Source organism: Coloeus monedula (genome assembly GCF_965178545.1).
Source record: "Coloeus monedula genome assembly, chromosome: 35".
In the NCBI taxonomy this organism is placed as follows: domain Eukaryota; kingdom Metazoa; phylum Chordata; class Aves; order Passeriformes; family Corvidae; genus Coloeus; species Coloeus monedula.
The window spans coordinates 2,649,397-2,666,385 of record NC_138815.1 but is presented as its reverse complement, the minus strand read 5'-3'; the positions used below and the strand labels follow the sequence as shown (position 1 = coordinate 2,666,385).

General features: G+C 55.4%; 1 protein-coding gene across 2 annotated transcripts; it reads left to right on the top strand.

Moving 5' to 3' along the window:
• The first annotated feature begins 248 nt into the window (after nt 1–248).
• COX6B1 (cytochrome c oxidase subunit 6B1) lies at nt 249–10,894 on the top strand. Of its 2 annotated transcripts, none has more exons than XM_082299928.1 (4): nt 249–342; nt 2,318–2,425; nt 8,793–8,893; nt 10,686–10,894. In XM_082299928.1, exons 2-4 carry the CDS (start codon nt 2,320–2,322, stop codon nt 10,737–10,739), a joined length of 261 nt encoding a protein of 86 aa, XP_082156054.1. In that variant the 5' UTR covers nt 249–342; nt 2,318–2,319; the 3' UTR covers nt 10,740–10,894. The 2 variants fall into 2 exon arrangements, with proteins under 2 accessions (XP_082156054.1, XP_082156055.1); XM_082299929.1 differs by having other exon boundaries at nt 277–320.
• Nucleotides 10,895–16,989: the final 6,095 nt, after the last annotated feature.

The following is a 16,989-nucleotide window of genomic DNA, read 5'->3' as shown; positions in this document are numbered from 1 at the left end:
GAGCGCTTCCCCGGGGTCCAACCCCTCCGAGGAGGCTCCTGAGGGGATTTTGGGGACAAAAACGGCGATTTTGGGAGCTCCTCTGGGAGTTTTTTGCCGACTCGCGGCGTTTTGGGCTCATTTCGGGGCCTTTCGGCGCCGCTTCGGGGCCGTTCCGGGGCATTTCAAGGCACTTCCAGGTCGTTGTCGCCGCCATTTTTCCTCCAAGATGCGACGCTCTGGCCCGAAACCGGCGCTCTACGCTCTTCAGTGACGTCATTTCCGGCGACGCTCTGGCGCTTCCGCCGTGACTCGTTGGTTCCGGCGAGCGGCGAGCGAGGGTGAAAGTGACTTTGAGCACTGGGACGTACTGGGAGAACTGGGAGGGACTGGGAGCACTGGGAGGGGACTGGGGGGCAACTGGGAGCACTGGGAGAGGAACTGGGAGGAACTGGGGGCGCTGGGAGGGGGTTGGAGGGAACTGGGAGCACCGAGGGTGTTGGGAGGGTTGGGGGGGGGGCGCCGGCAGCGGTTTAGGCCTCACTGGGAGCACTGGGAGGGGACTGGGAGCAACTGGGAGCACTGGGAGGGGTCCTGGACGGGGCTGAGGGTTACTGGGATGAACTGGGGGCACTGGGGTGAACTGGGAGGGCAGCAGGGGGTTACTGGGATGAATTGGGAGGGGACTGGGAGGGGTGTGCGAGGTTACTGGGATGAACTGGGAGGGGACTGGGGGGAACTGGGAGTACTGGGAGGGGTCCTGGAGGGGGCTGGGGGTGTACTGGGATGAACTGGGAGGGCGCTGGGAGTTACTGGGATGAACTGGGAGGAACTGGGGGTTACTGGGATGAACTGGGAGGGCGCTGGGGGTTACTGGGAGGAACTGGGGGTGGACTGGGATGAACTGGGAGGGCGCTGGGAGTTACTGGGATGAACTGGGAGGGGACTGGGGGGAACTGGGAGTACTGGGAGGGGTCCTGGAGGGGGCTGGGGGTGTACTGGGATGAACTGGGAGGAACTGGGGGTGGACTGGGATGAACTGGGAGGGCGCTGGGGGTTACTGGGATGAACTGGGAGGGCGCTGGGGGTTACTGGGATGAACTGGGAGGGGACTGGGTCTTAATAAATCCCTCATTAATTTGATTAAGTATTGCTTTAATGGCATTAGGTGCCCTAATATTGCTCAGGCAAGCAATTAATCGGTGCCAGGTGTAATTAATTGACCCCAGGGGGTTGCTAATTAACCCTGGAGAGCCTTAATTAATCAATTAAGGTGTTAATTAGTGCTAATTGTTCTGTAATTTGCCTTTTTTGCTGTTTTATTTCCCTTCTTTTCACTCCAGGGTGGGGTTAATTAACGCAGGGTGGGCTAATTAACCTCTGGAGGATCTTAATTGGTCCTTGGGGGTGCTATTAATTAATGGGGTGTTAATTAGTAGCGTTAATTAGCTTTTAATGCCCCTTTAAATCTGTTTTAGTCCTTTCTTTTTTGTTCCAGAGGGGCATTAATTAATCCGGGGTGGGCTTAAGATTAATTAACTGCAGGAGAACCTTAATTAGTCCTTAAGGGTGCTGGTTAATTAGCAGGTTGCTAATGAGCCTGGTTAATTATCCTTTAGGCCGTTAATTACCTTTCTAATGCTCCTCCCATGATGGATTTTCTCACTCCTGGGTGGGATTAATTAATCCCTGGTGAATTAATTACTCTCTAATTAACAATCTAGGTTGGAAATTAATTAGGTACGGGTTAATCAACCTAGTAATTAATTAATTAGCTGATAATTAGCGCTATTAATGACTCTTTGATACTTTTTCCTGATGCTCTCAGCTCTATTTTGTTCAGGGGGGGTTAATTAATGCACCAATTGATTAATTAATTATTCCCAGAGGTTCATAAACCAGTTCTACAGATTGTTAGCTGATTTATTAGGTGCTAATAATGCTGTTAATTAACGAATTAGGTGCTAATTGGTGTCATTAATGATCTTTTAATGTTATATTGTGCTGCTTTTAGGCTTGTTCTGTTCTGCTATTTTTTGTTGTATGCTGAGGTTAATTAATGCTTTAGTGAGCTAATTAATGGGAGAGGGTGATAATGAATGAACGAGGTGCTAATCAGCCTGCTAAATAATTAATTGCCTGCTAATTAGCCTAATTAATGACCTTGCTCCCCTCCCAAATCCCCCTCAGGGCCTTGAAAAATCTTCATTCCCCCCAATTTTTGAGCAATTAAGGCCCCCTAAACGCAATTAATCAGGGCAGGCGGGTCATTAACGCCCCCCCAGAGGCTGATTCATTAACCCAGGTGCTAATTAAGCTCTCTAATTGCCCTAATTAGCCATGGCTGAGGACATCAAGACCAAGCTGGGCCGGTACAAGACGGCGCCGTTCGACAGCCGCTTCCCCAACCAGAACCAGACCCGCAACTGCTGGCAGAACTACCTGGGTAAAACCCCCTGAAACGCCCCAAAACTCACCTGGGGGGGCTCACAACGCACCTGGGCACCCCAAAAATCACCTGGGCACCCCAAAAAACCCCAGGAACCCCAAAATTGCCACAAAAAACCCCAAAATTGGCTGTTTTTAAACCTTGAGAGTGCCTGGGTAGACCTCATGTCCCAATGCCTGCCTACCCTCCAAAATTCCCCAAAATACCCCCAAAAACTCACTTGGGACACCCCAAAAGTCATCTAAGTGGGCTCACAACACACCTGGACACCCCAAAAATCACCTGCCCACCCCAAAAAACCCCGGGAACCCCAAAATTGCCACAAAAAACACCAAAAAACCCCAAAATTGGCTGTTTTTAAACCTTGAGAGTGCCTGGGTAGACCTCATGTCCCAATGCCTGGCTACTTCTCAAAATTCATCTGGGGGACCCCAAAAATCTCCCCAAACTCACCTGGGCACCCCAAAAATCACCTGCCCACCCCAAAAAACCCCGGGAACCCCAAAATTCCCACAAAAACCCCCAAAAAACCCCAAAATTGGCTGGGTTTTGACCTTGAGAGTGCCTGGGTAGACCTCATGTCCCAATGCCTGGCTACTTCTCAAAATTCATCTGGGGGACCCCAAAAATCTCCCCAAACTCATCTGGGCACCCCAAAAATCACCTGGGCACCCCAAAAATCACCTGCCCACCCCAAAAAACCCCGGGAACCCCAAAATTCCCACAAAAAACCCCAAAACCCCCAAAATTGGCTGGTTTTAAACCTTGAGAGTGCCTGGGTAGGCCTCATGTCCCAATGCCTGCCTACCCTCCAAAATTCCCCAAAATACCCCCAAAAACTCACTTGGGACACCCCAAAACTCATCTAAGTGGGCTCACAACACACCTGGACACCCCAAAAATCACCTGGGCACCCCAAAAAACCCTGGGAACCCCAAAATTCCCACGAAAATACCCTTAAAAACCCAAAATTGGCTGGTTTAAAACCTTGAGAGTGCCTGGGTAGATCTCATGTCCCAATGCCTGGCTACTTCTCAAAATTCATCTGGGAACCCCAAAAATCTCCCCAAAAATCATCTGGGCACCCCAAAAATCACCTGCCCACCCCAAAAATCACCTGCCCACCCCAAAAAACCCCGGGAACCCCAAAATTCCCACAAAAACCCCCAAAAAAACCCAAAATTGGCTGGGTTTTGACCTTGAGAGTGCCTGGGTAGATCTCATGTCCCAATGCCTGGCTACTTCTCAAAATTCATCTGGGGACCCCAAAAATCTCCCCAAAAATCATCTGGGCACCCCAAAAATCACCTGCCCACCCCAAAAATCACCTGCCCACCCCAAAAAACCCCGGGAACCCCAAAATTCCCACAAAAACCCCCAAAAAAACCCAAAATTGGCTGGGTTTTGACCTTGAGAGTGCCTGGGTAGACCTCATGTCCCAATGCCTGGCTACTTCTCAAAATTCATCTGGGGGACCCCAAAAATCTCCCCAAACTCATCTGGGCACCCCAAAAATCACCTGCCCACCCCAAAAAACCCCGGGAACCCCAAAATTGCCACAAAAAACACCAAAAAACCCCAAAATTGGCTGGTTTTAAACCTTGAGAGTGCCTGGGTAGACCTCATGTCCCAATGCCTGGCTACTTCTCAAAATTCATCTGGGGGACCCCAAAAATCTCCCCAAACTCATCTGGGCACCCCAAAAATCACCTGGGCACCCCAAAAATCACCTGCCCACCCCAAAAAACCCCGGGAACCCCAAAATTCCCACAAAAAACCCCAAAACCCCCAAAATTGGCTGGTTTTAAACCTTGAGAGTGCCTGGGTAGACCTCATGTCCCAATGCCTGCCTACCCTCCAAAATTCCCCAAAATACCCCCAAAAACTCACTTGGGACACCCCAAAAGTCATCTAAGTGGGCTCACAACACACCTGGACACCCCAAAAATCACCTGGGCACCCCAAAAAACCCCGGGAACCCCAAAATTGCCACAAAAATACCCCAAAAAACCCCAAAATTGGCTGTTTTTAAACCTTGAGAGTGCCTGGGTAGACCTCATGTCCCAATGCCTGGCTACTTCTCAAAATTCATCTGGGGGACCCCAAAAATCTCCCCAAACTCACCTGGGCACCCCAAAAATCACCTGCCCACCCCAAAAATCACCTGCCCACCCCGAAAAGCCCCGGGAACCCCAAAATTCCCACAAAAATACCCCTAAAAACCCCAAAATTGGCTGTTTTTAAACCTTGAGAGTGCCTGGGTAGACCTCATGTCCCAATGCCTGCCTACCCTCCAAAATTCCCCAAAATACCCCCAAAAACTCACTTGGGACACCCCAAAACTCATCTAAGTGGGCTCACAACACACCTGGACACCCCAAAAATCACCTGGGCACCCCAAAAAACCCCGGGAACCCCAAAATTCCCACAAAAAACCCCAAAACACCCAAAATTGGCTGGGTTTTAACCTTGAGAGTCCTTGGGTAGACCTCATGTCCCAATGCCTGGCTACTTCTCAAAATTCATCTGGGGGACCCCAAAAATCTCCCCAGAAATCACCTGGGCACCCCAAAAATCACCTGGGCACCCCAAAAATCACCTGCCCACCCCAAAAAACCCCGGGAACCCCAAAATTCCCACAAAAAACCCCAGAAACCCCCAAAATTGGCTGGTTTTAAACCCTGAGAGTGTCTGGGTAGACCTCATGTCTCAATGCCTGGCTACTTCTCAAAATTCATCTGGGGGACCCCAAAAATCTCCCCAAACTCATCTGGGCACCCCAAAAATCACCTGGGCACCCCAAAAATCACCTGCCCACCCCAAAAAACCCCGGGAACCCCAAAATTCCCACAAAAATACCCCTAAAAACCCCAAAATTGGCTGGTTTTAAACCTTGAGAGTGCCTGGGTAGACCTCATGTCCCAATGCCTGCCTACCCTCCAAAATTCCCCAAAATCCTCATAGATGTCACTTGGGACACCCCAAAACTCATCTAAGTGGGCTCACAATGCACCTGGACACCCCAAAAATCATCTGTCCACCCCAAAAAACCCCGGGAACCCCAAAATTCCCACAAAAAAACCCAAAATTGGCTGCTTTTTAACCTTGATAGTGCCTGGGTAGACCTCATGTGTCAATGCTTGGCTACCCTCCAAAATTCCCCAAAATCCTCATGAAAATCACTTGGGACACCCCAAAACTCATCTAAGTGGGCTCACAACGCACCTGGGCACCCCAAAAATCACCTGCCCACCCCAAAAAACCCCGGCAAACCCAAAATTCCCACAAAAAACCCCAGAAACCCCCAAAATTGGCTGGTTTTAAACCCTGAGAGTGTCTGGGTAGACCTCATGTCTCAATGCCTGGCTACTTCTCAAAATTCATCTGGGGGACCCCAAAAATCTCCCCAAACTCATCTGGGCACCCCAAAAATCACCTGCCCACCCCAAAAATCACCTGCCCACCCCGAAAAGCCCCAGGAACCCCAAAATTCCCACAAAAATACCCCTAAAAACCCCAAAATTGTCTGGTTTTAAACCTTGAGAGTGCCTGGGTAGACCTCATGTCCCAATGCCTGCCTACCCTCCAAAATTCCCCAAAATACCCCCAAAAACTCACTTGGGACACCCCAAAACTCATCTAAGTGGGCTCACAACACACCTGGACACCCCAAAAATCACCTGGGCACCCCAAAAAACCCCGGGAACCCCAAAATTCCCACAAAAAACCCCAAAACCCCCAAAATTGGCTGGGTTTTAACCTTGAGAGTGCTTGGGTAGATCTCATGTCTCAATGCCTGGCTACTTCTCAAAATTCATTTGGGGGACCCCAAAAATCTCCCCAAACTCACCTGGGCACCCCAAAAATCACCTGCCCACCCCAAAAATCACCTGCCCACCCCGAAAAGCCCCGGGAACCCCAAAATTCCCACAAAAAACCCCAAAAAAACCCAAAATTGGCTGGGTTTTAACCTTGAGAGTGCCTGGGTAGACCTCATGTCCCAATGCCTGGCTACTTCTCAAAATTCATCTGGGGGACCCCAAAAATCTCCCCAAACTCATCTGGGCACCCCAAAAATCACCTGCCCACCCCAAAAATCACCTGCCCACCCCAAAAAACTTTGGGAACCCCAAAATTCCCACAAAAAAACCCCAGAAACCCCCAAAATTGGCTGGGTTTTAAACTTTGAGAGTGTCTGGGTAGATCTCATGTCCCAATGCCTGGCTACTTCTCAAAATTCATCTGGAGGACCCCAAAAATCTCCCCAAACTCATCTGGGCACCCCAAAAATCACCTGCCCACCCCAAAAAACCCCGGGAACCCCAAAATTCCCACCAAAAAACCCCCCAAAACCCCAAAATTGGCTGGTTTTAACCTTGAGAGTGCCTGGGTAGACCTCATGTCCCAATGCCTGGCTACTTCTCAAAATTCATCTGGGGGACCCCAAAAATCTCCCCAAACTCATCTGGGCACCCCAAAAATCACCTGCCCACCCCAAAAATCACCTGCCCACCCCGAAAAGCCCCAGGAACCCCAAAATTCCCACAAAAATACCCCTAAAAACCCCAAAATTGGCTGGTTTTAAACCTTGAGAGTGCCTGGGTAGACCTCATGTCCCAATGCCTGCCTACCCTCCAAAATTCCCCAAAATACCCCCAAAAACTCACTTGGGACACCCCAAAAGTCATCTAAGTGGGCTCACAACACACCTGGACACCCCAAAAATCACCTGGGCACCCCAAAAAACCCTGGGAACTCCAAAATTCCCACAAAAATACCCCTAAAAACCCCAAAATTGGCTGTTTTTAAACCTTGAGAGTGCCTGGGTAGACCTCATGTCCCAATGCCTGGCTACTTCTCAAAATTCATCTGGGGGACCCCAAAAATCTCCCCAAACTCATCTGGGCGGCTCACAACGCACCTGGGCACCCCAAAAATCACCTGCCCACCCCAAAAAACCCCGGGAACCCCAAAATTGCCACAAAAACCACCAAAAAACCCCAAAATTGGCTGGTTTTAAACCTTGAGAGTGCCTGGGTAGACCTCATGTCCCAATGCCTGCCTACCCTCCAAAATTCCCCAAAATACCCCCAAAAACTCACTTGGGACACCCCAAAACTCATCTAAGTGGGCTCACAACACACCTGGACACCCCAAAAATCACCTGCCCACCCCAAAAAACCCCGGGAACCCCAAAATTCCCACAAAAATACCCCTAAAAACCCCAAAATTGGCTGGTTTTAAACCTTGAGAGTGCCTGGGTAGACCTCATGTCCCAATGCCTGCCTACCCTCCAAAATTCCCCAAAATCCTCATAGATGTCACTTGGGACACCCCAAAACTCATCTAAGTGGGCTCACAATGCACCTGGACACCCCAAAAATCACCTGTCCACCCCAAAAAACCCCGGGAACCCCAAAATTCCCACAAAAAAACCCAAAATTGGCTGCTTTTTAACCTTGATAGTGCCTGGGTAGACCTCATGTCTCAATGCTTGGCTACCCTCCAAAATTCCCCAAAATCCTCATGAAAATCACTTGGGACACCCCAAAACTCATCTAAGTGGGCTCACAACGCACCTGGGCACCCCAAAAATCACCTGCCCACCCCAAAAAACCCCGGCAAACCCAAAATTCCCACCAAAAAACCCCAAAATTGGGTGGTTTTAAACCTTGAGATTGCCTGGGTAGACCTGGTGTCCCAATGCCTGGTTATTCCCCAAAACTCACCTGGGGGACCCCAAAAATACCCCCAAATTCACCTGGGGGGGCTCACAATGCACCTGGACACCCCAAAAATCACCTGGGCCCCCCAAAAAAAACCCAGGAACCCCAAAATTCCACCCAAAACCCCCCCCAAATTTGAGGTTTTTCTTCCCCCCTGCCCCCCAATTTTGCTTGGGTAGACCTGGTGTCCCCTTTGCCCCCCATTGTCCCCAGTGTCCCCAAACCCCTCCAATGTCACCTGGGTGTCCCCAATGTCACCTGGGTGTCCCCTCCCACCCCTGGGACCCCCCCAGGACCCCCCCATGAGCTGGGGAGAGCCGATGTCCCCAATGTCACCTGGGTGTCCCCAAACCCCTCCAGTGTCACCTGGGTGTCCCCAATATGACCTGAGTGTCCCCATTGTCCTCAATGTCACCTGGGTGTCCCCAAACCCCCCCAATGTCACCTGGGTGTCCCCATTGTCCCTCCAGTGTCACCTGGGTGTCCCCAATGTCACCTGGGTGTCCCCAAACCCCCCCAATGTCACCTGGGTGTCCCCAATGTCACCTGGGTGTCCCCTCCCACCCCTGGGATCCCCCCAGGACCCCCCCATGAGCTGGGGAGAGCCGATGTCCCCAATGTCCCCTCGCTGTCCCCAGACTTCCACCGGTGCCAGCGGGCGATGGCGGCCAAGGGCGCCGATGCCGCCCCGTGCCAGTGGTACTTCCGCGTCTACAAGTCCCTGTGTCCCACCTCGTGGGTGAGTGCTGGCCCCAGAGTGTCCCCAGGGTGTCCCCAAGGTGTCCCCAAGGCCCTGAGGGTCCCTTCAGTGTCCCCAGGGATGTCCCCAAGTCCTGCAGGTTTCTCACAGGGTCCCCAGAGTGTCCCCAAGGCCCTGAGTGTCCCCAGGGTGTCCCCAAGGTGTCCCCAAGGTCCTGAGGGTACCCAAGGTGGCCCCAGGGTGTCCCTAGGGGTGTCCCCAAGGCTCAGAGTGTCTCCAGAGTGTCCCTAGGGGTGTCCACAAGGTCCTGAGGGTCCCCAGAGTGTCCCCAAGGTGCCCACAAGGTCCTGAGGGTCCCCAAGGTGGCCCCGAGGTGTCCCCAAGGCCCTGAGTATCCCCAAGGTGTCCCCAGGGATGTCCCCAAGTCCTGCAGGTTTCTCATGGGGCCCCCAGAGTGTCCCCAAGGTCCTGAGGGTCCCCAAGGTGTCCCCGGGGGTGTCCCCAAGGTCCTGAAGGTCCCCAGGGGTGTCCCCAAGGTGTCCCCAGGGGTGTCCCCAAGGCCCCGAGGGTCCCTTCAGTGTCCCCAGGGATGTCCCCAAGTCCTGCAGGTTTCTCACAGGGTCCCCAGAGTGTCCCCAAGGCCCTGAGTGTCCCCAGGGTGTCCCCAAGGTGTCCCCAAGGTCCTGAGGGTACCCAAGGTGGCCCCAGGGTGTCCCTAGGGGTGTCCCCAAGGCTCAGAGTGTCTCCAGAGTGTCCCTAGGGGTGTCCACAAGGTCCTGAGGGTCCCCAGAGTGTCCCCAAGGTGCCCACAAGGTCCTGAGGGTCCCCAAGGTGGCCCCGAGGTGTCCCCAAGGCCCTGAGTATCCCCAAGGTGTCCCCAGGGATGTCCCCAAGTCCTGCAGGTTTCTCATGGGGCCCCCAGAGTGTCCCCAAGGTCCTGAGGGTCCCCAAGGTGTCCCCGGGGGTGTCCCCAAGGTCCTGAAGGTCCCCAGGGGTGTCCCCAAGGTGTCCCCAGGGGTGTCCCCAAGGCCCCGAGGGTCCCTTCAGTGTCCCCAGGGATGTCCCCAAGTCCTGCAGGTTTCTCACAGGGTCCCCAGAGTGTCCCCAAGGCCCTGAGTGTCCCCAGGGTGTCCCCAAGGTGTCCCCAAGGTCCTGAGGGTACCCAAGGTGGCCCCAGGGTGTCCCTAGGGGTGTCCCCAAGGCCCAGAGTGTCTCCAGAGTGTCCCTAGGGGTGTCCACAAGGCCCTGAGGGTCCCCAAGGTGGCCCCAAGGTGTCCCCAAGGTCCTGAGGGTACCCAAGGTGGCCCCAGGGGTGTCCCTAAGTCCTACAGGGTTCTCACAGGGTCCCCAAGGTGTCCCCAGGGGTGTCCCCAAGGCCCAGAGTGTCTCCAGAGTGTCCCCAAGGTGCCCACAAGGTCCTGAAGGTCCCCAAGGTGTCCCCAGGGGTCCAGGGGTGTCCCCAAGGCCCAGAGTGTCCCCAGGGTGTCCCCAAGGTGTCCCCAAGGTCCTGAGGGTCCCTTCAGTGTCCCCAGGGATGTCCCTAAGTCCTGCAGGTTTCTCACGGGGTCTCCAGGGTGTCCCCAAGGTGTCCCCAAGGCCCTGAGGGTCCCCAGGGGTGTCCCCAAGTCCTACAGGGTTCTCACAGGGTCCCCAGGGTGTCCCCAAGGCCCTGAGGGTCCCCCGAGTGTCCCCAAGGTGTCCCTAGAGGTGTCCCCGAAATTCTCAGCATCCCCAAGGTGTCTCCAGGGTGTCCCCAAATCCTTCGGGGTCCTCTCAGAGTCCCCAAAGTGTCCCCAGGACCTTCAACCCCCCCTCCCCGATGTCCCCCCAGGTGACCACGTGGGACGAAGCCCGTGACGAGGGGACCTTCCCCGGCAAGATCTGAGCGTGCCCCACCCCCCCCCTTGGTGACACCGGGCCGAGGGGGGGGCGCAGGGAGGTGACACCGCGGGGGAGGGGTGACACCGCGGGGGAGGGGACACGGGTGTCACCCGCGGGGAGGGCACGCGGTGGCAGCGCCAATAAAGGGTTAAAAACTGGGCCAGGGCCTTGGTTTTGGGGGTGGGGGGGGGGGGGTGGACATTTGGGGACATTTGGGGACACCGGAATTTCCCTGCTTTGGGATCCCCCCCCCCCACCCCCAGGGTCATTCAGGACCCCTCCACCCCCCTGAGGTCAACTGGAGCCCCCCCAAAATCACCTGGGACCCCCCCAATGTCACCTGGGACCCCCCACCCCCCCGGCTTTTGGGGACACCCCAAGGTCATCTGGGATCCCCTAAACCCCCTCAGGGACCACCCCCAAAAATCCTCTGGGACCCCCCCCCCCAAAATTGCCCCCCCATGGAAGTCTATGGGTAGACCTGGTGTCCCCCGCCCCACACCTGGGACCCCTCCCCAGCACCCGTGGGTGCTCCCCAAAATATTTGGGACCTCCCCAGCACCCCTGGGTGACACCTCCAGACACCCCCGAACACTTGGGACCCCCCCCCAAGATATTTGGGACCCCCAAAAATCCCTCGGGACCCCCCCCAAAATTGCCCCCTCCATAGAAGTCTATGGGTAGACCTGGTGTCCCCCCCACACACACCTGGGACCCCTCCCCAGCACCCACGAGTGCTCCCCAAAATATTTGGGACCTCCCCAGCACCCCTGGGTGACACCTCCAGACACCCCCGATCACTTGGGACCCCCCCCCAAGATATTTGGGATCCCCAAAAATCCCTCGGGACTCCCCCCAAAAATTGCCCCCCTGCATACAACTCTATGGGTAGACCTGGTGTCCCACCCCACACCTGGGACCCCTCCCCAGCACCCATGGGTGCTCCCCAAAATATTTGGGACCTCCCCAGCACATCTGGGTGACACTTCCAGACACCCCCGAACACTTGGGACCCCCCCCCAAGATATTTGGGACCCTCAAAAATCCCCCGGGACCCCCCCCAAAATTGCTCCCCCCCCATAGAAGTCTATGGGTAGACCTGGTGTCCCCCCCACACACACCTGGGACCCCTCCCCAGCACCCACGAGTGCTCCCCAAAATATTTGGGACCTCCCCAGCACCTCTGGGTGACACCTCCAGACACCCCCGAACACTTGGGACACCCCCCCCCCAAGATATTTGGGACCCCGAAAATGTCACCTGGGACCCCCCCCAAAATTGCCCCCCATAGAAGTCTATGGGTAGACCTGGTGTCCCCCCCCCCCACACCTGCGACCCCTCCCCAGCACCCACAAGTGCTCCCCAAAATATTTGGGACCCCCCAGCCCATCTGGGTGACACCTCCAGACACCCCCGAACACTTGGGACCCCCCCCAAGATATTCGGGACCCCCAAAATGTCACCTGGGACCCCCCCCCAAAATTGCCCCCCCCCCCAGAAGTCTATGGGTAGACCTGGTGTCCCACCCCACACCTGGGACCCCTCCCCAGCACCCATGGGTGCTCCCCAAAATATTTGGGACCCCCCCAGCACCCCTGGGTGACACCTCCAGACACCCCCAAACACTTGGGACCCCCCCCCCAAGATATTTGGGACCCCCAAAATGTCACCTGGGACACCCCCCAAAATTGCCCCCCCCCATAGAAGTCGATGGGTAGACCTGGTGTCCCCCCCCCCCACACACACCTGGGACCCCTCCCCAGCACCCATGGGTGCTCCCCAAAATATTTGGGACCCCCCCCAGCACATCTGGGTGACACCTCCAGACACCCCAGAAAACTTGGGACCCCCCCCAAGATATTTGGGACCCCCAAAAATCCTCTGGGACCCCCCCCCAAAATTGCCCCCCCATGGAAGTCTATGGGTAGACCTGGTGTCCCTCCCCCCCACATCTGGGACCCCTTCCCAGCACCCACGGGTGCTCCCCAAAATATTTGGGACCTCCCCAGCACCCCTGGGTGACACCTCCAGACACCCCCAAACACTTGGGACACCCCCCAAGATATTTGGGACCCCCAAAATGTCACCTGGGACCCCCCCCAAATTTGCCCCCCCCCATAGAAGTCTATGGGTAGACCTGGTGTCCACCCCACACCTGGGACCCCTCCCAGTTCCTCTCAGTTCCTCCCAGTCCCTCCCAGTCCCATCGCAGGTGACACCAGTGACCCCCAGGTGACACCAGTGGCTTTATTGTCCCCTCCCCCCCACCCTGAGGTTTATGGCCCCAGGGGAACCCCCGGGAGTGGCCCCAGGATGGCCCCGGGGGCCAGCGGCGCTCCCAGTGCTCCCAGTGGCCCCCCCAGGGCTCCTCCCAGTGCTCCCAGTGGCCCTCCCAGTGCTCCCAGTGGCCCCCCCAGGGCTCCTCCCAGTGCTCCCAGTGGCCCTCCCAGTGGCCCTCCCAGTGCTCCCAGTGGCCCTCCCAGTGGCCCCCCCAGTCCTCCCAGTGGCCCTCCCAGTGCTCCCAGTGGTGCTCCGAGGAGTCCTCCCAGTGCTCCCAGTGGTTCCAGCAGGCGACCTGTGTGGGGACACGGGGAGGGGGTGGTGAGGGAGGGGTCCTTCCATGGCCGCTGCCACCGGTGTGCCGCCATCGTCATCACCTTCATCCCGTCATCATCCCGTCATCCCATCCCACCATCACCATCATCTTCATCCCATCATCCCATCATCATCATCTTCATCCCGTCATCCCATCCCACCATCACCATCATCTTCATCCCACCATCATCATCTTCATCCCATCATCCCACCATCATCATCTTCATCCCATCATCATCATCTTCATCCCATCATCCCATCCCATCATCACCATCATCTTCATCCCATCATCCCACCATCATCATCTTCATCCCATCATCATCATCTTCATCCCGTCATCCCATCCCACTATCACCATCATCTTCATCCCACCATCATCTTCATCCCATCATCCCACCATCATCATCTTCATCCCATCATCATCATCTTCATCCCATCATCCCATCCCATCATCACCATCATCTTCATCCCATCATCCCACCATCATCATCTTCATCCCATCATCATTATCTTCATCCCGTCATCCCATCCCACCATCACCATCATCTTCATCCCACCATCATCATCTTCATCCCATCATCCCACCATCATCATCTTCATCCCATCATCATCATCTTCATCCCGTCATCCCATCCCACCATCACCATCATCTTCATCCCATCATCCCACCATCATCATCTTCATCCCATCATCATCATCTTCATCCCATCATCCCATCCCATCATCACCATCATCTTCATCCCATCATCCCACCATCATCATCTTCATCCCATCATCATCATCTTCATCCCATCATCATCATCTTCATCCCATCATCCCATCCCATCATCACCATCATCTTCATCCCATCATCCCATCCCACCGTCACCATCATCATCTTCATCCCATCATCCCACCATCACCATCATCATCTTCATCCCATCATCCCACCATCATCATCTTCATCCCACCATCATCATCTTCATCCCATCATCCCATCCCACCATCACCATCATCTTCATCCCATCATCATCTTCATCCCACCATCATCGTCTTCGTCCCATCATCCCATCCCACCATCATCATCTTCATCCCGTCATCATCATCTTCATCCCGTCATCCCATCCCACCATCACCATCATCATCTTCATCCCATCATCATCATCTTCATCCCATCATCCCACCATCATCATCTTCATCCCATCATCATCATCTTCATCCCATCATCCCACCATCATCATCTTCATCCCATCATCCCGTCATCCCATCCCACCATCACCATCATCTTCATCCCACCATCATCATCTTCATCCCACCATCATCACCTTCATCCCATCCCGTCATCCCATCCCACCATCACCATCATCTTCATCCCACCAACCACCATCTTCATCATCCCACCACCATCATCTTCATCCCACCACCACCATCATCATCCTAATCCCATCATCATCACCATCTTCATCCCACCACCTTCATCATCTTCATCCCACCACCATCTTCATCATCCCACCCCCATCACCATCATCTTCATCCCACCCCCACCACCTTCTTCATCCCACCAACCACCATCTTCATCATCCCACCACCCCCATCATCTTCATCATCCCACCCCCACCATCTTCATCTTCATCCCACCCCCACCATCTTCATCCCATCACCATCATCATCATCTTCATCCCACCCCACCATCCTCATCCCCGCCTGTCCCCTCACCCGTGTTCAGGTCCCGGGGGGGCCGAGGGGCGGCGCCGGAGGCCGGGGGACACCAGGGAGCTGTGGGGGGACACCACGAGGTCACCGCGAGGTCACCCAAGGTCATGGATGGACATGGGGAGGTCATGGATGGACACAGGGAGGTCACGGATGGACACAGGGATGGACACAAAGGTCGTGGATGGACATGGGAGGTCACCAGGAGGTCATGGATGGTCACAAAGGTCATGGATGGACACAGGGAGGTCCACGGGTGGACACAGAGGCCATGGATGGACACTGGGGTGGACACAAAGGTCATGGATGGACATGGGAGGTCACCAGGAGATCACGGATGGTCACAAAGGTCATGGATGGACACTGGGGTGGACACAGGTTAGGGATGGCCACAAAGGTCATGGATGGACACTGGGGTGGACACAAAGGTTGTGGATGGACATGGAGGGAGGTCAGGGGTGGCCACAAAGGTCAGGGATGGACACTGGGGTGGACACGGGTCAGGGATGGACACAAAGGTCAGGGATGGCCACAAAGGTCAGGGATGGACACAGGGGTGGACACAAAGGTTGTGGATGGACATAGAGGGAGGTCATGGGTGGACACAAAGGTCATGGATGGACATGGGAGGTCACCAGGAGGTCACGGATGGCCACAAAGGTCATGGATGGACACTGGGGTGGACACAAAGGTGGATGGACATGGAGGGAGGTCATGGGTGGACACAAAGGTCATGGATGGACATGGGAGGTCACCAGGAGGTCACAGATGGTCACAAAAGTCATGGATGGACACTGGGGTGGACACAAAAGTCATGGATGGACACTGGGGTGGACACAGGTCAGGGATGGCCACAAGTTCATGGATGGACACTGGGGTGGACACAAAGGTCAGGGATGGCCACAAAGGTCATGGATGGACACTGGGGTGGCCACAAAGGTCAGGGATGGCCACAAAGGTCATGGATGGACACTGGGGTGGACACGGGTCAGGGATGGACACAAAGGTCAGGGATGGACACAAAGGTCATGGATGGACACTGGGGTGGACACAAAGGTTGTGGATGGACATGGAGGGAGGTCATGGGTGGACACAAAGGTCATGGATGGACATGGGAGGTCACCAGGAGATCACGGATGGTCACAAAGGTCATGGATGGACACTGGGGTGGACACAGGTCAGGGATGGCCACAAAGGTCATGGATGGACACTGGGGTGGACATAGGTCAGGGATGGCCACAAAGGTCATGGATGGACACAGGGGTGGACATAGGTCAGGGATGGCCACAAAGGTCATGGATGGACACAGGGGTGGACACGGGTCAGGGATGGCCACAAAGGTCATGGATGGACATGGAGGGAGGTCATGGGTGGCCACAAAGGTCATGGATGGACACTGGGGTGGACACAAAGGTCGCGGATGGACATGGAGGGAGGTCAGGGATGGACACAAAGGTCATGGATGGCCACAGGGGTGGAGAAGGCCATGGCTGGACCCATAAAGGTCATGGAGAAGCTCATGGACACATGGAGGGGTCATGGATGGACACAAAGGTCGTGGGTGGACACAGGGATGGACACAGAGGTCAGGGATGGACACAGGGAGGTCAGGGATGGCCACAAAGGTCACGCCGGACACATCAAGGTCCTGCAAGGACCCGTGAAGGTCCCAGCTGCCCCCACCCCGTGTCCCTGTCCAGTGTCCCACTCACGGCAGCGTCCCTGGGGACACTTCTCGCCGTCCCTGTGGTCACTCCGGCCGTCCCCGAGGTCACTCTGGCCATCCCTGTGGTCACTCCGGCTGTCACCGAGGTCATTCCCGGCGCTGCCATCGAAGTCCCCGCAGAGGCCGCAGGTCCGGTTGCGGAGCCGAGGGGACACCGTGACGGCCACCACGGCCCCGGGGCCGGTGGCCACGCGCAGGTCAGGGGTCACCAGGACCAGGGTGCGGCCGGGGGTGGGGCCGA